This window comes from Cavia porcellus, unplaced genomic scaffold (assembly GCF_034190915.1).
Source record: "Cavia porcellus strain 051 isolate PalLab524CR breed Dunkin Hartley unplaced genomic scaffold, mCavPor4.1 scaffold_21, whole genome shotgun sequence".
Lineage (NCBI taxonomy): Eukaryota > Metazoa > Chordata > Mammalia > Rodentia > Caviidae > Cavia > Cavia porcellus.
This window is the reverse complement of record NW_026947504.1, coordinates 66,138,636-66,162,520: the sequence shown is the minus strand read 5'-3', so window position 1 is coordinate 66,162,520 and position 23,885 is coordinate 66,138,636. Positions and strand designations below refer to the sequence as shown.

Sequence of the window (23,885 nt, the reverse complement as noted above, 5' to 3'; positions counted from 1 at the left end):
CTTAGGGGAAAAAAAAAAAACCAATCTCTGCAATGTTCAGTCTTATAGTTTTGCTTAATTATTACAATTTATACCCACGTTGCTGTATCACCCTGCCAAAAAAAAAAAAAAAAAAAAAAACACAAAAAAACAACACCCCCTCCTCCAACAATCAGGAGGGGCTACCCCAAAGAGAAGTACCACCACTCCATGCAAGCAAGATTGCTACCCCATACTCAGTAGTTACCCAGCTCTAGGGTAGCCACTCCTCTAAGTGGCTTTGTATCACTTCTGCTAAAAAAATTTACTATTTGTACTGTTTTCTGACTCTTCTTCTTTCTACACTGGAGAGAAATACAGGCCCAGAAAAACTCTACAGTGGGTTGATGACACCAGACCTGCTTAGGGATGTGACATGGTTTGGGGGCACATGCAGGATTAACAAAGGGCCACCTGACACACTGAGTGTAATCTAGCCTAACTGGAAGGGAACATGGGAGGGCTACAGCTCCCCAATCAAGATAAATATACCTTCTTTCTGACAGACATGAGTTGCTTTGAGGGTCTTCACTAAACTCTTGGGACCAACCCACCAGTTCACAGCTTACTTAAGTAGGGAATGAAAGCCAGAGTGTTGGGCTACTTGCAGGCACTGGCCAGAGGGGTTATTTTGGTGTCTAAAGCACAAAACTCACTCAAGAATGGGCACTTATGGTAAATTCTCCCCATGACATTGGGAGGCTCCTAAGGGACTAATTCATCCCTGGGTATCAGATGCTCAGATTTTAAGGTACCAAATCCTCTCACTAAAGATCTCAAAGTTACCATACAGACCTGTCAACCCAGTGACTTTTCCTTTCTAATCCCAAGGAATTAAATGAGCATCAACATGATTGTTCTGAGAGATCTTATCCAGGTATATAATTGACCCCTTCGGACCCCGAGGTTGAGATTTTTACTGATGGCAGCTCCTTTGTCCAGAGGGAGTTAGGAAAGCTGGATATGCAGTGGTGAGCCAGTTGGGAGTGCTGGAGTCAGTTCCTTTACCCCCAAGCACCACTACCCCAGAACTAATAGCCCTCACTGAGGCTCTCAGGCTGGCCAAGTATGTTTTTCATGTTATCCATGTTCATGTTGCTATTTGGAAAGAATGAGGTTAAATTCAAAGGGGTCTCCTATTAAGCATTCTTAACTAATTGAGGCTGTACCTCCAATTCTTGAAGCAGCAGTTAGATATTGCCTAGCACAACAAAGAGCATAAGATCCTGTGACACTAGGCAGTAAAAGAGCTGACAAAGAATCCAAGGTGGCTGCATCTTGTGCATCTAGTGTCCCCTTCTGTGGTGATCCAGTTTGTTGCCTACTAGTCCACCTGTATACTCTGACCACAAGTTTTACAAGCCCAGACATAGGTATAGACCCTTAACTCAGATGGTGGGTCACTCTCTTTGGGTGAGTCTTTCTACCTGGTTATCTTATCTGGAAGATAATAAAGGTCATCCATGACACTTGCCACCTAGGGCAGGAAAATATTCTTACTCTGGCTGCAAAGGCTTTCCAGAGAAATAAAAACCCATAGTACAACAGGTGGTCCAGGGCTATAAAATATAGCTTAAGGACAAAACTACAAAAGGTCCAAGTGCAACTACAGGGAGAACAGTACCAAGGTGCTTAGACAAGGGCTGGCAGCTTGATTTCACGCATCTGCCAGTAGGTTGCAAGAGCCAGTTTCTCTTGGTCCTTGCTGACACAAATGGTAGATAGAAGCTTATCCTCAAGGTCAGAAAAAGCAAGAGTCAGTTAGAGTGCTCATCAATGAGACTATTCCAAGGTTCAGGGTCTCCCCTGTAGCCTCTAAAGTACAATGGTCCTGCCTTTTGTTTGGTGTTAATGAAGGCATCTCCAAGGTCCTTGGTATTGATGACCATTTATATTGTGTCTATCTTATTTGATGAGAAAACTGAGGGAGCCTTAAGGCAAGTGAAATCCTTAGCCTAATTTCAGAAAATTTTGTTAGCTTTGAGGCAAACAAACCATAGAATCACTCTAGTAAGCCTCTCTTCTGTCCTGTAACTCAGGTACTGCAAGGCTCTAGATAAGATCTGTACAAACCTAGATGAGAGGTCACTATACAATGATCCTTCTCATCCCTACTGCAATTAGAGTGACAGGCTACAATATCTGGATCTACCATTCCTGGTAAAATGTTGGATTGCTTCAGGAGATCCAGAAAGAGAATCCTTTCTGTCACCACCTAACGCAACACCTGAGTCCACTACGTCTCAAGGAAGCCATGGGATCTCAAACTTCATTCTGAAAGATATATAAGGTATGTATGTCTATTAATCAAGAGGGTGCCCTAACCATTCTCTGTTCTCGGTAGATGCGGGGTTGTGGATCTTACTGGGAATTTGGTTAATTTTACAGTTTGCTACCCTCAAAGTGGAATCATTTCTCCTGTGACAGGCACTGACCATGTGGAAATTGCTCCCTGCTCCTTCCTGGGAAAATGACACTTTCCTATAGTTAGTGGGCGCTCTGGCTCCTGAACATACCAACTGCTGGGTCTGTTTTCCTCTTCCAAATACTTCACCACCCTGGCCAGATCACCCAGGACCATATCCTAATAAATGCAACTCTATCCACTGCCCTCTTAACGGTCCTAGCGCATTCTTATTCTCACGGGGATTGCTGCACCAGCTGTGGAGGGTGTGCCCTTGGTTGACAGGATTTGGGTCACAGACACTGACTCTGATTTTAATGAGACCCAACAACCTCATTGTGAGGAATGGGAAAATTTCTGGTCATTGGGTATCAATAGAAAAAGAGGGTTGGGTAAGCCTGTCATCCTTGGGGCAGGATCTTGACTAAAGTTTGGTACCAAAAATAGCTTCTAATCAATCTTTATCCACTTGAAGCGAACCATATGTTGACATGACCCAGTTGTGATGTGATCCAACATGGTACGTACTCTTGATTTATGGCTTGGTGACAGCCATACAATGTATCAAATCTGGAGGTCATCTTTAGTCACTTCCCTGAGAATCGGTCCTTATACCTACTTATCCCTTGGGGATTCTCTCCAGAAAAATCCAATTTTTCTGAAAGTTCTCCTTTATGCCCCTTCCAGACTCCTGTTTTATGGAAAAGGATGAAATCACGATGAGAACCCTGTACAATATTGGGGATTACATTGCCTCTAGCTCCATGAGAGTAGAAGAAGCTGGGGCTTAATAAAATTGTGACTCTCTCTAAATAGTACACAGGGTTTAAGCCAGACCTCTGTGCAGCAGGGTTTTTTGCCCTTCAGGACTGCAAGGAATAAAAAGACTTTCTTAACATGGAAGGGAACCCATCACTCTCATAGCCTTAAGGATCATGGCATTCCTGTCTGGCAGCTATTTTGAATATAATGGGATATATTATGGCAATCTTGGTTTCCTATTATATTGCTCTGAAGTCTTATAATGCTTTCATTCATTTGTTTAATTGGTTTTATTCTGTTTTGATTTTATTATGTGTGATGGTATAAACAGCTATTTTGAATAAAATGAGACATTTTTTATAGTAGCCATTGCTGATTTCCTATCATCTTGCTTTGAAGTTCTATACATGCTTTGGTTCTATCTTGTTTTATTTGATTTTATTATTTGTGATGGTATGGACAAATTTTTGAGGCAAATGAGATATTACAGTAGCCACTGTTCATTTCCTGTTATCTGATTTTGAAGTCCTATAATGCTTTCATTCTTTTGAATGGTTTTACAGTGTTTTGTTACGTTTGCTCTTATTGTGTGTGAAGGTATGGTCAACTATTTAGAAGAAAACAAAAAGACATTATGGTAGCCACTGTTGATGTCCAGTTGTCTTGTTGTGAAGTGCTGTGCTGCTTGCACTATTCTGTTCTGATTTGCTTTGTTCTGTTGTATTCTCTTTAAAATTAAAAAAAAAATTAATAAAAAAGGAACATGACATTCATAGCAGCCTTCAAGGAACTAACAGGGAATAGTGGCCTATTTTGTACAAATCTCAAACCTCTCTGCCACTGTACCATAAGTTGCCTGGTTAACTAGTAGTAACTTCCAGGACCCTTAATGATCCCTGGACTCCCTGGCATATACAGCTTTGGAACATAAACAAGTATTAGACTAGATGGTGGCCCATCATAGATGTCTGTGCAGTTTTTAATGGAACCTGCTAGACCTGTAATAACATCTCTCAATAGGTTAAAACTCAGACTAGTGTCATTCTGGACAAGATGAAGTAGCTCCATGACCGTGGGGGCATGGACTCCTTGGTGATCCAAATTTTCTCTGATTAAAATATTGTTTCCTTCTATATCTACCTGACTCCTTCCCCTTTTGGAACCTTGGTTGCTATCTTCTTGTTGTGTCAGTTTGACCCTTTTATACTAAACTGCCTTTCCCAGTTCATTTCAGACTGAATCAATGCTATCAAGATGCAAATGGTCCTCCAGATGGAGGCAACCATGGTGGTTCCTCCTTCCTTTTACCATGAATCTTTAGACTGACCTCCTAATAGACATCTTCCAAGACACCCTCTTTCAGCCACAGCAGCTGTCATATTAACCCCAACAGCAGTTGGATGATCATTTTCAGAGGGAGGGATGTAGGGACAGATGGAATCCCCTAGGTAGGGTCAGAAATAGAACATGGACCCTTTAGAGCTTAGGAGAAAAACAACCTCTGCAATGTTCACAGAATGTAAACAACAGGCAGTCTACATTTTTGTTTTTGTAACAATGCCCACCCTAATTTTACAATCACCACAACATGCTGTATCAGCCTAAAAACAAAAATATCAACCAATTAGGTAAGCAACCTCGGAGGGAGGGACCATCACCTCAGCCCCATAAAAGCAGGACCATTGCCCAGTACTCAGCAGTTACCCAGCTCTGCCCCCCTCTCAACTTTTCAGAATGGATTTTCTTCCTTTAATAAAATTTACTCTCTTTGTACTATCTTTTGACTCCTCTTCCTATTCATGCATCAGAGAGAGATGAGTACTGAAAATTCAACTATGGACTGGAGATTCCAGACTTACCTAGGCATGTGACAGCTAGAACCTAAGATGAAATTACTTATATATGAATATAAAACATTTAATAAGTATGATGCTTTGGTCAGGAGTTTTAATAGCTCACTACCAAACAACACATGAATTAGGTGTTTATAAAGAAAATGCATATAGCTAGCTCTATTTTAGAAAGTACAGGACTTAAACAGTCACTGATATTTTGATTATTTAAAAGATCAAACTCCTCTGGATTAGGAGACTATTTCAGCAGAAATGGACAGGTGGCTCAGAAACATGGTATGAGAAGCATCACTAAATGAGTGTAACTCTGGACCAAGAAGAGCAAAGAGCAGAGTAGGAATTAACGTTAGGCCTGGTCTTACCACTCTTACAAATGGTTTGTAGGAAGCAATGTAGGAGTATCTCCAAACCCATTGGTTGCATTTAGCTCTGCTAGCTGACAGATATAATAAATGTCACAAGATTGAAGGAGGTAAGGGAGGGGGATAAGCTAAGCTTCAGCTAGGGTGGACTACTAAAGCAAAATGATGCAAAAACAAACAAACAAATAACTGCCCCCCCCAAACATAGTAAGGATGGTCAGCTCCATGCTAACCATAATAGCTAGATGCAAAAGACATCTCCAGATTGCAAGAAGGTATTCCCTGAAAACAATCAAGTGTATCACTATAAAAATCAAATCTTGGGCACACACAGACTAGCAGAAGATAAGAGTGCATTTGTTCAGACTATGGCACACCACACCGTAAAGTCTGTACTGTGTACATCAGAACCCAAGTAAGACTCTTAGAGTAGAAGACCTCTACAAACAAGAAACACGATCCAGGAGATAAAGCTGAGGCTTAGGAAGAACAAGATGATGAGATATAAGGCAAAGTTTGGCAAATGGCAGCCCAAGGGCCAAATCCAGCTGGCCTTCGATTTATAAATAAAATTTTATTGAAACATGGCCCTGCTAATTTGTTTATATATTGCCTGTGGCTGTTTTCTCCACTATGAGATAGTTGAGTGATTGTAACACAGACCATTTGCTTCAGGAACCCTGAAATATTTATTACCTAGTCTTGACAGAAAATGTATGCTAACTCTGGTTCTAAATCATGAATGATAAAACCACAAATGATTTAAATTTTGGAAATTAAAATAACACAAAAAATTAGGATGGAGAACAGACATGAAATTCATTACTTGAAAGTATCAAAGGGTAAAACTTCCAGTAAGTTTAGATCAATCCATGGATGTGCTCTAAACTGCTAAGGAAGATACGTATTTGGGAGAAAGAAATATACTTAATTTTTTGAGGAAGAAACATACGAAAGAATACTTTCAGAGCATCAATCTACTTAAAGCAAAATAATTATTTTTCTTTCTGCTCCCTGGAGCTACTGTCAGAAATTCACTACTGGACTAGTCACATGTGTCTGGCTTAGAATGGTCCTTATTAGATTTCATAGAAATAATTTTTACCCAGTGCTATTCTTCAAGATGATAAAAGATGTATCTTCTTTGACTACCTGCTGAACATGGCCCTAAACTAATACCAATGCACTTTCAGTGTTTAGTCTTTTCCTAAAAATCAAAGTAGTAGCTGTTGAAGCTGTTGGTACCACTTTCAAATATAAGGCCAATGAATGAAGGCAGGGGAAGAAAAGTTTTTTAAAGTCTGTGATGTGCCCACTGCACATTTCTCATTGCATCGGTTCCTCTGCTGGCTGGAGAAAGACCTCACCAATCAGTGGTGCCTGTGTTACTTCCCTGTCCTGGAGCAGGGCTTACTTACCTGAGATTTGATCTAGTCAGTGATGGTGAATCATTTAGAGCATTCAATGATACAAACAGCCTGTGGCAGCACATATGCCACAGGTTCAGCACCACTGGACTAGACTGAAGGATACTACAGTGTTGAGGTACGGGTCATAACTGGGCTTTTTAGTCTATATCTCTGGGAAATAAACATAAACTATAGAAAAGCTGAGGTTGACAGTTTAAGAGTATCTAAAAGAGAAGAAAGAGTCCCACCTACATTCGAAAATCACACAGAAACTTGATCATTCCAAGTGCAAAGAAAGAAATGCAGCTGTCATTCAAAGGACTTTATTTTACAAAAATTGTGCGCTGAGTGCCTTTGTCCAGGGACAATTAGATTTGGCAAAATGTGATAGTTGTATATTGAGAGCATTCTAGGTTATTGGTAAAATTCACTAAGTGATCTTCCTAACTCAAGGAAATTTTATAGCCATGTGCCGTGGTGTATATGTTTCCTCTTGTCAGGAGACTGAGGCAAGAGGATGTCAAATTCTAGGCCAGCTGTGGCAACTTAGTGACACCCTGTCTCAATATGAAGACTAAAAAGGGCTGGGAATGTAGCTTAGTGGGGTTGATCTCTGTACTGGAAAAAAGAAAAAAAAGTCCATTTTAATTATACATCTGTAATATTTTTACAGAAGTATCATGCTAAAATCAATCTACTTTTCATCATTCAGCTAAAATCTACAAAATAAAACATACTGACACAGAGTCCAGTACAGTCTATATTTCACATATATTCAGTCTATATTCACTCTGTGCCAGTAATGGTGAACCTTTTAGAGCTTTCAACTATACAAAAATCTGCTAGGGCACACACGCTACCATTGCTCTATGCAAAATGGATTGTGTAAGCTTTAAAACACAAGTGTCATGCCGGGGTCATGAGCCCGCCATTGAATTTTTCTGGGACTGACCCTCTCACTGACACAGAAACAGGAAGAGGAGTCAGATGATAATACAAAGTGAGAGTAAAGAAGACACAAAGCCGCTTGGGGGGTGGGGAGCTGGGTAACTACTGCCTAGTATGGTCAGGGGTCTTCTATTTACGGGATTGAGGTGGTCCCTCTCTCTGGGGGCAGCCCCACGCAGGTGGCTGATTAGCTGCTAAACTGATAGAGACACTTAGGTACCAACTGAAACAGTTAAGATGACTGCTAAGGTCATTTTTCTCCTAAATTTTAAAGGGTCTGTATCCTTTTTCTGAGCCCACTAGAATATTTTAAATTCATGAGGTAAAAATGGTATTTTCCCATGTCTCCAAAAGATAGTTTAGTCATAATTTCTTACCTTTGACGGAGGGTTTGGCAATGGAGCTGAAGTTTCTGGAAGCCTAAAGAAGTTTAAAAATTAGAATCATAGTCATGGTTTTTCATAGACACACAAACAGAGACAGGCCCATTTAAGAATTAATAGCATTGTTTCTACAGATCTTCTTGCTCCATTATTCCAGAGTAAAACATAAAATTTCTATAAATAAATGAATCATTTTACTACTTAATACCTTATTTGTAATTATCAAACACAAAAATAAAATTAACTTTGTATTTTGGCATTGGAATGTTTCTTTATAAATAATGGTACTAGTATTTATTTAAAAATGAAAATGATTGTAACTACTGACAAAAGTCATGTAAACTTTGCCTTTTCTCCCATTAAAAACAAGTTAAATTGGATCTCTCTTCACAATTTTTAACAACAAATTAAAAATTTTAGTGGAGGGAAAGGCTCTAAACAAACACTGGGTTACAGAAACATAAGAGAGCTAACAGGACAAGCAGCCAAGAAATCAACAGAATATTAAATAGGGGATGGTAACAAGCTTTTGACACGCTTCAACAACTATAGAAACCACTGTTGTAAAGTAGAACCTACGCAATTCGCTATAAACAGATACTGTACCTATTACTATCTGTTATATATGAAAGAAGAAAACAGGATTGTGTAAGGATCAGGAAAAGGTATTAAATCATCATACATAAAAAATCTTAACATTTGCTAAAATCTTCACCATAAACACAGTTATGCTATACAAGAGTAGAGTTCTTATACCATATTAAAATTTTTTTATAAAAGAAGGAATACAAATGAAGTTATTCTTGGGTTGATTCTTCCATCCCTCAAGGACAGTTTTTCAAATGACTTTGAATTTTGAGTGGTCAGAATTATAAAGATACTTAGTGATTATCTAATGATAATAGTAAAAATGGAAAAAATTTTTAAATGTAACCTTCCAAAATATTCTACATATCATCCACTACCTCATTTTTCTTTCTTTTAAAATGATTGCAAAGAACAAAATTAATTAAGTTTCATTGGGGATAAAAGTTTGACATACTTTTCTAAAATCATACAAAGGACACAAAGTTGTTGTAATCAGTTCCTACCAAATCAATTCATTCCAACCAAAGTCTATTAAAATAATTCATTCCAATCCACAGAGTGTATGACACAGCTTAAGAATAAATTTTCATCACAAACAATAATATAAAAACCATAGAGAAACTCTTTGCTAGAAAATCAAAAAGCAAAGGCTGAATGACACTTACTTTAAGTATCTAGATAAGTCATCACTTAACTCTTTGGGGATGTAATCAGATATCAAACCATGGGCATAACAAATATAGTCCTCTGAAAGAAACAGAACAAAGAGTAAAAGAGAAAAATTCATAGTAAATATGGTGATTTTATAGTCAAAATGACTTGAGTTCAAATTATCATTCTATACAGCTTTAGGAAACAGCTTGAGCTCTAAGCCTTAGCAAAATGAAGATACTCTTAGCTATCTGTCAGAGTAGAGAAGAAATGTGATCAATGAGCTAGAGTACAGGATGATACTAAAAATATAATATGATTGCACATTAGACCCCCAAATGACAGTATTTTAAAAAAAAAAAACCTCAGGGTTGTTTTCTGCAGAGGCTCTAATATACAAATAAAAGTTTAAAATGAGCTTTATAATATGAGACATCCACGTTACATTTAAGGTTAATCTTTTCTAAGTCTACTTTGATATAGACTAAATCTACTTACTCAAAGTAATGAGAATGCTCATATAAAATAACATGAAATAATAAAATCATTGTTATATTTTTATTAGGTAATTGCTTTTTAAAAATCTCAAACATTATAGATATTTCCCAGCTAGTAAAATGTCTTTAAAAAATAAGAAACAACTTACTCGGTGAAATGTATAATTCTAGAGCATCTGGACCTTCAGTACAAAAATGCAGCTCTGACATGAACTAAATACAGTATGCAAGACAATATGTTTCCAAATGCAGTTTCTTAATTGTGTATAGAGTTTGAGGGACAATCAAGCTTTAACCATGAGATGGGATAAGCACAAGAGGACATGAACCTCCAAAAGCTAATTCTAAGTTTGCTGTTAGGATATTCATTCTCTTCCTTTTTTGCTTTCTGGTCTTCTTTCAAGCTAAGGTAACAATATGCTTCAATATTACTTAGAAAATGACGATTGTCTGGTGATTACCTGATCCCAAAATCTTAAGTAGGAGATTTTCACTATTATGTAGAACTGAATGTTATCATTGGGCCTGTCTTAGAATGTGCTTAGGATTCTAGGACAGTAATTATCCACTACTCATGAAGAAACAAAGAAACTTATTTTAAGAAAGCTAGGATACAGTTCATTTGCTTCTTCTGCTACCACACCAAACCAGAGATCTAAGAAAAGAATAGTGGTGAACTGTGTAACTTACTTTGGGGCTGGGATATTCAACAGCAGTGTAACCCAGAGAACTCGAAATGTGGAGTCTAGGTAAAAGGACTAGATTTAGAGCACAAGACTTTTCTCATCATCAGGATTTCTAAGATCACAACTGTTCTTTCTTTCTTTCCTTTTTTTTGGTCTTTCTTGAGACAGGGTCTTGCTATGCAGTTCAGGCTGGCCTTTAGCTCATTTTGTAGCCCAGGATGATCTCAAACCTGCCCTGATGCTCCTGCCTCAGCCACGCAAGTGCTGGGATTACAAGCATGTGTCACTATGCCCAGCTCAGTTTTTCATTTTTTGAAGTGACATCTGTCTAACCTCTAATATCTCTTCTACTTAAAAACAAACAAACAAACAAAGAAACAAACACAATAGCTCTGTGGTCCATTCAACCAACCATCTGCTCAATTGACTCATTTCTTCTTTCTTGCCTTTTGTTAATGTGAGTTAAAGACAGTGACACCGGTGAACTTGGTATGGCAAGCATGCTGTCCACCACTCCTAGAACAGCAAGAGGCAGCTAGGCATACAAGCAAGGTGTCATAAAACAGATTTTTACAAATCAAAGACTGCCTGAATTACTACCAATCACAAACAGGCCGCTGTTCCTCATGCTCATTTTTAATGGCTGTATTCAGACACGGGGAGTTGTGCAAACTGAATATATACAGAAAGGAAACACTGAATTGAAGTCAGAAAAATTTCTGTCCCATCATTTGATAATTTCAGTTGAATTACATAATTTTTTATTTAACTGTATATATAAAAATAAGGGGCTACTATACTGGAAAAAGCAGAGAATAAACCTTAAGCCCCTGTCTCCCATGTTGAGTCAGTTTGCATCTGAAATAAAAATCTGAGAGTTACTTTAGAAAATGTGCTTCATGAGAATAAGATGAAAAAGATGCAGCTCCTAGAAACCCTGTGCTAAGGGAACAATGCAACAAAAAGGTGAAAAGTATGGGCTTACAGCAAGTCAAGCCCCAGCATCGCTCAGCTTTGCCACAGAACAGCTGGGTGACTTCAGACACAGCCCTGACTCTCATGAGACTTCCTAGGAAGGTCAGAGATCACACACGAATACTTCCAGCTTTGCCAAGGGCCTGGCACAGGACCTGTTCTCAGGAAATGACAGCCAGGTGTCTTAGATTTGATGTCACTATTTGTGTGAAATAACTACTTGCTGAATGAATGATTCAAGTGTCAATTCCCGACACAAGTGACCTACAGTAGCAACACTGCTTGATTCTGAATGAAGATGCATACCTGCTCCAATGTCTATGAGAACATGGACAAGAATAGAAAGCTTCTGTGCCATTATGAGCTCGGAATCCTCAGACAGGCATTTATTTATACCTAAGCAACTTCTCCCTGACTAAAATTATTTCAGACAAAATCACTTACCTTCCTTGTCACTGAGAATCTGATCACTACAGAAAAATGCAGCTGACTGCACCCGGGCACCAACATTGACACGATTGACTTTTAACGCTGCCACTGTTTGATTAACCTAGGAAATAACCACAAGGGCAAATCAGGGTATTTTCAATTTAACTTCAGAAACTGTGATCTTCCAGATAGATGGCCCTCAATACGTTTTAAGATTGGGAAAGAAGGCTGTGAGAACCTATGAATATCTTCACCAGGTATCAAAAGATGAGATGGCTGCACATTTGGTGAGAGGCTGGGTCACAGCAACACTGCTGGGTGATCTCAACACAAGGACTTCCAAGGACCGACCTGATATGAGTAGCGACCTACTGTGACTGAGAGCCCTGACTCCAGTCAGGCTGCTTGAGTCTGCTCTGTGATCATGGACCCTTTAACTCAAACTTTCCGTGCCTTTGTGAAATGGGCATAAAAACAGCACTTACCTCATAAAATGGCACAAAGCTTGTATGTGCCAACAGAAAAAAGTTTCCTACTTCTTAAGACACGTAATAAATATAAACTTAGCTCTGTTAGTCATGCCATTATCATTTCTTAAAAGCAAACATGAAACGGCAAGGTTTTGTTCAGAATTTTTACCTGCACAAACACCACCACTGTAAGCACTACTGTAAATGGAATGTGGTGCCCTTTTATAATCCTTCACTACTTCGCTCATGAAGAGCCTGAATAACTCCACTGGGCTCATTTCTGTTTCTAGTTTCCCAGTATCAGTAATATCATATGACAAGCAAACATGGTTTTCACAAAATAAGACAGAGGAAATCAGCTTTTCTAACATGGTGGTGGTGGTTTTTTAAACCACAACCCATCCTAAGAAATATTCTGCAAGCCAGCATTCAGACACATATCTCAATATGTACTTCACAGAGCTATCCTTAATATTCACCCTTACTCTGTGCTGCATTTTCATCCATTCTGTCTTGTTTTAATCCATTCTATTCCATCCCATTCCAAGAGATATTGGTAGTGATTTACTAACTTGATTTAAAAAAATAAAGCTCCAGATTTTATATAAACTCAAAATTTTCAGAATCTCTAAGAATCAAGGTTTCCCGGGAGAGACCCCTCTTCAGCCTCCACACACTGAAGACATGCTTTCTCCTAGTCCACAAACCCCCTGCCCATCCCTTGCCTGGCTGTGTGAGCAACACACTCCTAGGAGATACCCACTAGGCTAAGGGCAGCAACGTCTTGGTACTGAGTTGGAAGGCTCAAACCTGCACTATCTCAGCAGCGTAAGACCCTTTCGTCCTGTCCTGAGACAAGGGAAAAAGGACAGTGCAGGTCAAAAATACAAACAACAATAAAACAAAAACAAAAACAAGCCTATGTATTTTTGAGTTGCTTTTCAATCTCGGATTTCTCTATTTAGTTTTCCTCTTTCCAATGGACATACAGGGTAGTTTTTTAATTCAGTCTTTCTGCCTTACCTATAGATTCTTTTTTAAAGGAATTTTTTTAAAAGGCATTAGAGAGAAACCATACATACCTTTTTTTCCAGCCACTTTAATGTCTTCTCTTTGCTATACTTGTAATATTTCTTGTTGTCTATTTCTGGGTTGTTAAAAAATAAACAGAAAAAAAGTATAGTGAATTAAACAACTAACCAAACAAAAAAAATTCTTAATGTTATATACAAGTTAACAATTTAAAAATATTTCAAAATAGCCAATATTCTTGAAAAACTCGAATTATAAATATGAGAGCATACTTGAGACATCTGAGAAAATCACCAGAGTATGAGTACCCCAGAAATCTTCCAACTAAATGAGAGAAAAGTTAAGAAATCAAATTATACAAACAACTCTGTAGCAAAGGTAATTTTAAAAACTAAGCAAATTAACATGCTAAGCAACCTTAACTTTTCTAACTAATTTTAAGCTTATCTCAATGTTTTCAACAAAGTATTTCCTTTCTAAATTAAGAATGTAACTTTCAGGGGGAAAAAAATGAAACTAGACAGGTGCCTATGAAGTTCACTGCACATAATCAGGGGCAAAGTCTTGTTAACTCCTCAGGGTTGGCCTGGTGGGATCAGTAGAGTATAAAAGAATAGATACATCTGTCTTTTAACATATTACCAACACAATCATGGCTATGTCAGGGGAATTTAGATTTATGGTAGGCTCAACCTGGGTCTTTGTGAGGATAAAAGGCCACTTCCTATAAATTACACTTCCTTTCCTCACAATCCACCCAGCTTTATATACCATGTCATTAAGCCAGGATTTCCTCTGTAACACTTTTCATTCAGTTTCTCCTTCCTGTGCAATTAGCAAAGGCAGTCCTTCCACTCTGACCTCCTTTATGACCTCGCAGGAATAATCTTTATGACCACTGGAAGCCCTAAGGCCAATGCAAACTCACCAGCTGTGAGCTACACAGAGTGATGCTCTGTTTTCCTGTTTCCTATATCATAGGAAATGAAAATTGCTTATTCAAGGATAGTTTTTTGCAGTCTGTTAGATGGCTTGTGTGGGAGAGGGGCTAGAAGTTCTCAGCCTTAGTCTATATACTTTCCATCCCTAGTAAGCCTATGGTTGTCAAAGTGATAGGCAAGATTAGGCAGGATACAGTGGGAGCTGGAACTCTGTACCCATTTCCAGAATATTACACTGGAATAACAAGGAGGAACAGCTGCACGTGACAGGCTGTTACAAGTGTGAGGAACCCTGTTCTCCTAGATCCAGGATGCAAACAGCCCACTGCGGAAGCAAGGCCCGTAGGACTGGATTTGATTTCTCTAGAGATGATGTCTCATACAATGCACAAATCAGGGGAATTTCAGGAGCACACAGCAGGCACTCAATAACTGATATTGCTGGATGGTTTTAGATGTTCCATTCACCACCTGAGACAAAGACTCCCCAAAATAATTCTGCAATCTCTGCTGTTCATTCTCTCTGGCTCCTACCTACAAATTTCAAAGAGCTAAAATCGGCTAGGTTTCTTTGCTAGCCCTCAACTTTTAAGCCCCTTGGTGAGTCTTTCCTATTCCTCTTGGAAATGGTCTCATGTAGGGAACACAGTAAGTACTGGGGCTCATGCACATCCCAACATGTATTGCGTCCTGGGAAACAACCGCACTCATAAAAGCTTGTTCCCTCACATGTGAAGGGAAGGTTTCATCCTAGGTTTGAGTATGAAATGCTATAGGCCTTACAAATCCTACAGTGCAAAACTTGGCACTTGGAAAACACTTAATATAAGCTAAGAAAATTTAATGATAGTGGTATTTGTTAATGATAGCACCAAAATCAATATTTATTTAGGCTTCTTACATTATCTCATTTGCACTCAGTCTCAGGTAAAAACCATTATTTGCCCAAATCTTAGAAGACGAGGTTTAAGTGACATTAACTGTCCAAACTATCAAGCAAAGAAGCAACAAGACATAAAATAAGACAGTTTTACTACTGACTCTTCAATCTGCATGCTTTTTATGGCATGTCTTACAAAATCTACTAGCACTCCTACCACAATGATGAATACAGGCAATGAAGCTATTATCCTTGTTTGTCTTAGGGTAAAAGTACATCCAGTCTTTTACACTGAAAGTGATTTAAAATTTTGCCACAGGTATCCTTTACCAGATTAAGGTAGTTCCTACTATTCCTACCTAATTTGCTAAGCAATTATTTCATGGATGAATTCTGACAAACACTATTCTGTTTCTATTGAAATGATTATAGCTTTTTTTGCAATGTAAAATAAATGTAAGAATTGCTCTAATTTTCTATGTTCAATCAACTTTTCACTTCTGCAATAAATCTAACAGGTTTTATGTATTTGAGTTTCTAATATTTTGCTAACGATTTTTCAGGGTATGATAGCAAGGATACAGTTCTAGTTTACTTTTTGCAACAATTTTGATAGTGCTATTGTGGTAATTTTGGTTACCACAATCCCTTCTCATCTGTTTCCTGAAAGAGTTTGAAGAAGTTAGTTCTTTGAGTATAATTTTAAAGTGCAATAGAATTCATCAGTGAAATCAGCTGGGCATGGAGTTGTCTTTCCATGAAGTTCTTAAATTATAAATATATCTCCACATTATACTGTCCCAGGAAAGATGATCACTATATGCTAAAATGCTACACAAGACCAAGTATATAAACTGTACCTTAATTTCATAACTTAAAGATTTCAAAACACAAGGTTTAACATACTCAAGAATGCTAGATGCCCATAATAATGAAAAATACCATAGCATGTCATGTATAGCCTAAATTTAATATTTGTGAGCATTAGTGAGTATATGCCGGAAGGGTTTTTTTCCCTCATGTGTCTGGTGCCTATAAAACTGGCCTCAAACATCTGGAAAATTGAGTTTCCAAAATAAAGATGGTGTAAGAGTAAGTCCACAACTAAATAACATGTTCAGCAATTGGATAATCAGTTCACAAACTTGAATTTCCCTGATGTATTGTTGAACAAACTGCCTGGGGCATATTTTCAAGTCTACTTTCTCAGTGTTTCCCATTATGAAGGAACTCACATGGTCCTTTTTTCTCTACATCCTGGGAATAGAAACTTGGCAACTACACTTGGAGTATTTTAATCAGGTAAGTTTTCCTGGCTCTTCCTGATAATTGCATCAGACAGGCCAGTGCAGTTTTGGCATAGAATATGAAGAAGCAGAGTGTTGCAGTCAAGGCAAAGTTCATGACTCTTTGTTCATCTCTCCTCTGAATGTGAGGTTCTTTGACAAGAAATGTGCTCAGAATCCCAGAGCCAGCAAACAGACACATGGCATTCCATCTCTAATAAAGCTGGGAAGGCTAAGGTCATGGCCACCAGTGTCTGGGGCGCCAGTGACTGGCTGGGCTTATTCATTGGAAGGCCAGAGGAGTCAGCTCTCTCAGGTCCAGCAGGCTCGACCTGATCTGTAATGTCACAGACACTTCAGCATGCATCTGGAGTTCAGTATCAAAATAGCTGGAAAGAGATTTGAATATTTCAGGTTTTACTATCCACACAAATGCCTATGAAAAGGATAAAGTCCAAAAAATTCAGCTTTCTTCTTTGATTATTCTCCCTGCTGTAAGATATTTCTTGCCTTATTTTTCTTACTTAAAAATCTAGAAATAAATGACAGAATGAAAACAAATATTAATTTATAAATAGATAAAAGTTTAAATTTAAATAAGGAGCCAGTCCTCAACACAATGACCAAAAGATAACCTGTAGGGAACTGTGTACAGTGCCAACTTAAGAAAGCCCTTGTAGGGATAAGAATTGTCTGGTCTTTAAACTCTTCCACTTCTATCTCCTTTCCTGCTTCCTTCTTGTGCCACCTAGAGGGAAATAATTAAGAGGAGATATACTATAGGCTTTAGATAAAAGCCCCTCAGTTCCATTTTTAAATGAGACACTACCTAAACCCTCTAGCAGAGTATCTTGGAAGGATCATGCAGCTGTAAGAAGGAAGGGCAAGGGCCCCTATCTGATAAACACAAGTAAGTACAAATCCTGGTTCTACTTCAGTGTTCTGTAATGTCAGTTAAGTTTCCACAATTTTTTGCAGCTATTTTCTAATTTCCAAAGGTATAGATCATAATAACAATGACAGGAAATTACTGTAAGGATTAGATAATCATATATTTAAAATAATAAGCTTAGTGATTCTTCTGTATCAAACTTTATGTCCTACACTTACTATATCTTTTTTGACAAGCTCTAGTAATCATTATAAAGCTTAATGTCAGGATTTCCCTGTGAATCTTCATAGAAAAAGATGTCGATCTTAGTATACTGTCTGAACACAGACCTCACATAAGAAAACTATTTCATGCATTTATATGTTGGGTGAAAGAGCAAAGTACATAATATAAAACTGCTCATATGAATGCTGATAAAGAGATCTTTTTGAAGAGAGGTATGAGACATTATTTTTTTCCTCCTCAATGTTCTAAAATTACATGGTTTTATTTTTAAACTATTATGTTAAAATTTATAGGCTTCAGTTCATTAAGAAAAGGATTTGATTATGAAAAATGCCAAACCTCTGTCAAACTGGATCTTTTACTGTGTGACATTTAATCTTTAGTACTTTGCTTGGGCTTCCTATCATTTAAACATAATCTGAGCCCTGGGATTGTTAGAAACTTCTCTCTCTCTCTCTCTCTCTCTCTCTCTCTCTCTCTCTCTCTCACACACACACACACACACACACACACACACACACACACACACACATAGACTGCATGGATAAATTGAAAAGGGAAGTACAGCTCTTCTACCTAGCAATGTTGAGAGGTAGAGGAGACCAGGTACTCACGACAACACTGCAACTAGCCTGTCATCTGGTGTGCAAGCAGGAAGAACTGAGAGAAGTTCTTGCTCTCAAGTTTGGACTAGAAGTGAAAAAAGTACGGAAGTATTAACACTGTTTAATAATTTTGGTCTCTGGGTTTCTAAGGTCACTTTTTCATAATGGTGGGATTTTGAATAATAATTTAACCACATTTTTTGAATTAAACTGACACAAATTAAAAATGTCCACAATTATTACTTCATTACTTCATTTACTTTAGCTTTCAAAAATGACTATGGGTTAGTTCATTTGTCACTCAAAAAAAGTTGGCTGTCTCCTGTCTTCAGTGGGACTGCCTTGATAAAATCTTGACACTACATACCCCTCAGATCCAAACTGGAGTATCAAGGGAGTCCAAAAATTAGTAAGCCCTCTCACATGTGAACTGCAACCAGCAAGCTCTCATAAGCCTCCACTTCTTGGAATCACCACTTTCTTGGTCCCAGAAGAACTCTCATAGTTTGCCAAACCATCTGTGACCACAAACAGTCATAACTTATTGGCCTATTGTTCTCAACCACACCCTGTCTTTCCAGATTAATCCTGAAAACTACTCTGATGATTTTTGGAGACAATGGTACTAAGTCTGTCCAGTTTTTCTGAATTGTCAAATCATACTCACCCTAGTGCATCACTTACTTTTCTCCAAATTCAAGTGAACAATATCTAAAATTTACCTCACCCTCCAGCTGCTCCTCTATCCTATGTTCCCTGACTCTAAGATGGCACTATATACCCTCTGGATCAAAGTACACACCTGGGAGCCATTCTGGAGTCCTCTTTTCCTTGGTCAATATGTAGTCACTAATGTGGCTGTTTCCACCACTGAACTGCTGCTTCCTTCCCGCACCATCTCCAAAGTACAGGCTCCCGTGACCTTCCATCTACATCATGGCAACACCCTATGACCTGGCTTTGGTTTCTCCAATGTAATCTCCATACTTAAGCACTGTCCTGAAAAAAAATTTACACACATGCTATCACCACCCTACCCCCTGATGCATATAAGGTCCCTCCCATCTGGACCCTTGTATAGTGTTCCTGTCCTCTTCCGTAGCAGCCTAAATACCTCCCCAGCATCCTATACTCTAGCTACAGTAAAGTCCCTGGGATTCCTATGCATAATCATCTTTTCTACAAGTCCATGCCTCTACTCTAACACATTCTCTAAGGCTCCACTCAGAGGGAATTTCTGTGTGCAGAAAGCAAAAGTTGCTCACCTGTGCTCACCACTGTGCTCACCACTCAACTATGGCGTGTCCTGAAACTTCCCAGCAAATAACAGGATTTACTTCTATTACATTATCCTGTTATTACCCTCCTTGTCATTTCTGCCATCAGATTCAAAGTAAAGTGAGAGAAGAGACAATGCCTTACTTGTCCCCCAAGCCTAGTGTTAAACATATGGTTCTCAGTAGGTGCTCAGTAAATGCCCCCGGCATCATTAACGGTAAAATTTTCCTCAGACAAAGGACTAATATCTAGACTAGATAAAGAACTCAATACTCCAAATTTAAAGACCCACTTCAAAACCCAGGCATCTAAAATGAACAGACACTTCTCAAGATGAAGAAGTAGAAACAGCAAATAAACATGAAAAATGTTCACCATCACCAGTAATTTGAGAGATGCAAATTAAAACAAAACAGAGATTCCATCTCACTCCACAAAGAATGCCTATTAATAAGAAATCAGCCAAGAACAAGTGCTGGTAGGGCTACACGCAAAAGGGAATCCTTTTTCACTGTTGGTGGCAGTGTAGACTGGTGCAACCACTGTGGAAATCAGCGTGGAGACACCTCAAAAAACTAAAATTAGAGGTATCATTTGATTCAGTTATTCTTCTAGTTATCTTTCTGATAACTAGAATTAAAAGCATCACATCACAGTAAAATAGCACAGCTATGTTTATAGTAGTCCACTTTAGAATAGCTAAAACTTGAAAACAGCACAAATGCTCATCAACTGATGAATGGTTAAAGAAGATGTGGCTTTTTTATACAATAGAGTACTACCCTGCCACAAGGAAGAGTAAACTTGAAACTTTTCTAGCTAAATAGATGTACCTTGAGATCATACACTTAAGTGAAATAAATCGGACACATGTATTCAAAATACTGAATTGTTTCTCTGATATGAGGAACTGAATGTATAAATAAAGACCAAAAGGTGTAACAGCTATTGGGAAATGGGAAGAAAATGTTTAAATGAGAAGCGGAACATTTAAGGGAAAAGTTCATGGGAGGTGGGAGGCAAAAAGGAAGAAAGGGACAAAGAAAAGAAAGAGAATGGAAATGAAAAAAATGGAAACCAAGTTTTGTAAATAAAGGAGAAGGGATTGAAAGGACAGGAGGGGAATGGGAAAAAAAGAAGCAAGATACGTCATACAGGTACAAATTCCCTATCTTGAATATTATCATTATATATATCTAAAATGTGCCACTAAAAAAGAGAAAAAAATAAGCTTTACAGTCAGGGAGTCTTTAAGTGGCTACATTCTCAGACAAAGGCCTGGCCTTTCTACCAACTATAGCCTGACTTCAAAGGTCCACGTTACAAACCTTTTTCCTCTGTTACATGACGAAGTAACTTCTCAAGTTCTGGAAGTTTCAGCAACAAGGTGCAATTTGAAAATACGTCATCCATCACAACTTGATCTATGGGCTGAAACTTTCCCTGGAAACAAAACAAAACAAAACACTTTAGTCAGCCAGAAAATGCAAGAGTTCCAGTCAAGAAACTCACATATAAAAGAATTAAAAAGACATACTACCTCAACTACCTTTCAACTTAACTCAGAGCCCCTTGTTCCATTTTAGGAACCTCCAAAGTGGGATGGGATCTAGGACTGCTCCTCAGCAACCTCCAGGAAGCTCTTGTGAGCACTGGGTTTCCAAGCAGCATGTGGTCTACCTCCAGGGTATAGTCACTGCCTGACACAGTGGAATAAAGTTCTACAAAAGCACAGGAAGCCACAGAACTTGCCAAGATGGTAGAGACTGCCAAGGCCGACCCAAGCATTCACTATGAAGAGCCAGCTGAAGTCACAAAGCAGGAGGCCTGAGGAACACAGCCATTACCAGGCCCAGAACATACACCTACCTTCCTGGCCTCTAGGGCTGAAGAAAGAAAAATTCACAACAAAAAGAAAAATTTCAAAAGTGTCAGAGCTGTCAGACAATGTTTCTAAATTTAGACAATAAAGAAAACAGAAGGGGGCTCAAAGAAGATGCAGACAAGTGAAATCAGGCACAGCCAGAGAAGTTTGGCCCGGATGCTAGGTTTAGTGTTTCTCAGCTTGTTGCAGGAGGAGGCAGAGTTTGTCTAAATGAAGACCTTGGTCTGATTTAAGGAGGCAAAGCTTCATAAAAGCAGCGTGGCTTTGCCACAGTCACACATCTGCTTGTCTCTTTTCATGAAGACAGAAACTGTCTTGTCAGTTTTTCTTCTATAAATGCAGCTTTCTTTGGTTTAAGAATGAAATCTTTTCATTCAATGGGACACACAACGGCTTGTCTTGCATTCTGTTGGGTTAATGGATGGTAGGAAAAGCCTTAATTTAAATATTCTCATCTTCAAATCACACATTTCCCAAGTCTGTCTTTAGATTGCTACCTTAAATCCGTAGTCTCCCATGATCAAACAACATTTTAAATATTTTATTACTCTAAAATAGTATTCTACTTGTAACCGGCTGCCACACAGACATAATTTAATAATTACTGTTATTTTTTCCTTTTTTTGTGGCAGTGCGGCCTCATACAAGCTATGCAAGTATTCTGCCACTCAGTTACATTCCCAGCTGTTTTTATATTGTATTTTTGAGATCAGGGCTTGCTAAGTTGCCCAGTCTGGCCTTGAAATTGAGATCCTCCCCTCAGCCTTGCAAGCAGCTAGGTTAATAGGCACGGCTCATTTTTACTTTCTTTACCACAGAAACATGTTTCTCGAACATTTCTTCATATATTTATTTGCCATTTGTATATTTTCATCTGAGAACTATGTGTTCATCTCAGATGCCCATTTTTGGAGAACGTCTTTGAATTTGGGGGCTTGATGCTTTTTTCAATTCTCTATAGGTTCTGGATATAAGTCCTTTGTCTGAGGGGTTGTTGGTTAAAATTCTTTCCCATGCTGTGGGTTTTCTTTTCACTCTGTTGGTATTTCTTTTGAAGTGCAGAAACTTTTCAATTATATGAGTTCACGGTTGTTGATTCTTTGAAGTGTTTCCCATGCAGTTTGCATTTTGTTCATGAATTCTCTGCCTACCCCTATGTCTCTAAGAACTACCTGGAACTATCTTCCAGAAGATTTAGGGCTTGTGTTTTAATATTTAGGTCTTTGGTCTACTTACACTTTAGTTTTGTGCACGGTGATAGGCATGGATCTAGTTTCAGTCTTCGGCATGTGGAGAGCCAATTTTTCCAACACAGTTTATTAAAGAGGCTGTCGTTCTTCCAGTAAACATGTTTAGCCCCTTTGTCAAATATCAGGTGGCTAAGTGTCTTTGGCATTGTGCTTGCATCTTCTGATCCGTTCCACTGATCCTTAGGTCTATTTCTTAACCAGTACCATGCTGATTTTATCACTGTGGCTTTGTAGTATAGTTTCAAGTCAGGAATTGAGATGACTCCTGCCTTGCCTTTGTTGCCCAGAACTGCCTTTGCTAGTTTAGGTTTCTTCTGTTTCCAAATGAATTTTAGGAGTGTTTTCTCTGGTGACAGTGGACATCCTGGTCTTGTTCTTGATTTTAATGGTATTTTGATTGGGATTGTATTACATCTGTACAGCAGTTTTGGGAGTATGGCCATTTTCACAATGTTGGATCTTTCTAGACAAGAGCAAGGAATATTCTTCCATTTTCTAATATCCTCTTCAATCTCCTTTTTTAGTTTAGCATAATTTTCAGCATATAGGTCTTTTACATTCTTAGATTGATTCCTAAGTATTTCATTTTTTTTTTAGATGCTATTGTGAAGGGCGATATTTCCATTTCTCTCTCAAAGAGTTTTTTGTTTGTATACAGGAATGCTATTGATTTTTGAGTGTTGACTTTGTATCCAGCTACACTGCTGAACTTGTTTATTACTTCTAGTAGCCTTTTAATCAAGTTTTTTTTTTGTCTTCTGTATAGAGTATCATGTCATCTACAAATAGTGATAATTTAACTTCTACCTTTCCTATCTTTATTCTTTTTATTTCTCTTTCTTGTCTGATTGCCCTGGCTAGTGTTTGCAGGACTATACTGAATAGGAGTGGTGACAGTGGACATCCTGGTCTTGTTCTTGATTTTAAAGTTAAAGCTTTCAGTTTTTGTCCATTTAGTACAATGTTGGCTGTTGGTTTGTCATGGATGGTCTTTATAAGATTGAGGTAGATACCGTGTTTTCTGAGTTTCTGTAGGGTTTTTATCATGAACATGTGTTGGGTTGTAGCGAAAGCTTTTTCTGCATCTATTGAGATGACCATGTGGGTTTTGTTTTTGGCTCTGTTGATGTGGTGTATTACATTTGTGTATGTTAAACCACCCCTGCATTCCTCCAA

The 23,885-nt window shown here is 38.3% G+C and overlaps 1 protein-coding gene across 8 annotated transcripts in view; it reads right to left on the bottom strand.

Moving 5' to 3' along the window:
• Rnaseh2b (ribonuclease H2 subunit B) overlaps positions 1-23,885 on the bottom strand; it is a 67,641-nt gene that overhangs the window by 19,358 nt on the left and 24,398 nt on the right. For all 8 annotated transcript variants that reach the window (XM_063232815.1, XM_063232811.1, XM_063232813.1 and 5 more), the window contains exons 5-9: positions 20,903-21,017; positions 13,518-13,582; positions 11,981-12,086; positions 9,393-9,474; positions 8,134-8,176 (exon numbers count right to left, since the gene is read on the bottom strand). In XM_063232815.1, coding sequence (XP_063088885.1) covers positions 8,134-8,176; positions 9,393-9,474; positions 11,981-12,086; positions 13,518-13,582; positions 20,903-21,017 — 411 coding nt within the window. The remainder of the gene's footprint in view (positions 1-8,133; positions 8,177-9,392; positions 9,475-11,980; positions 12,087-13,517; positions 13,583-20,902; positions 21,018-23,885) is intronic.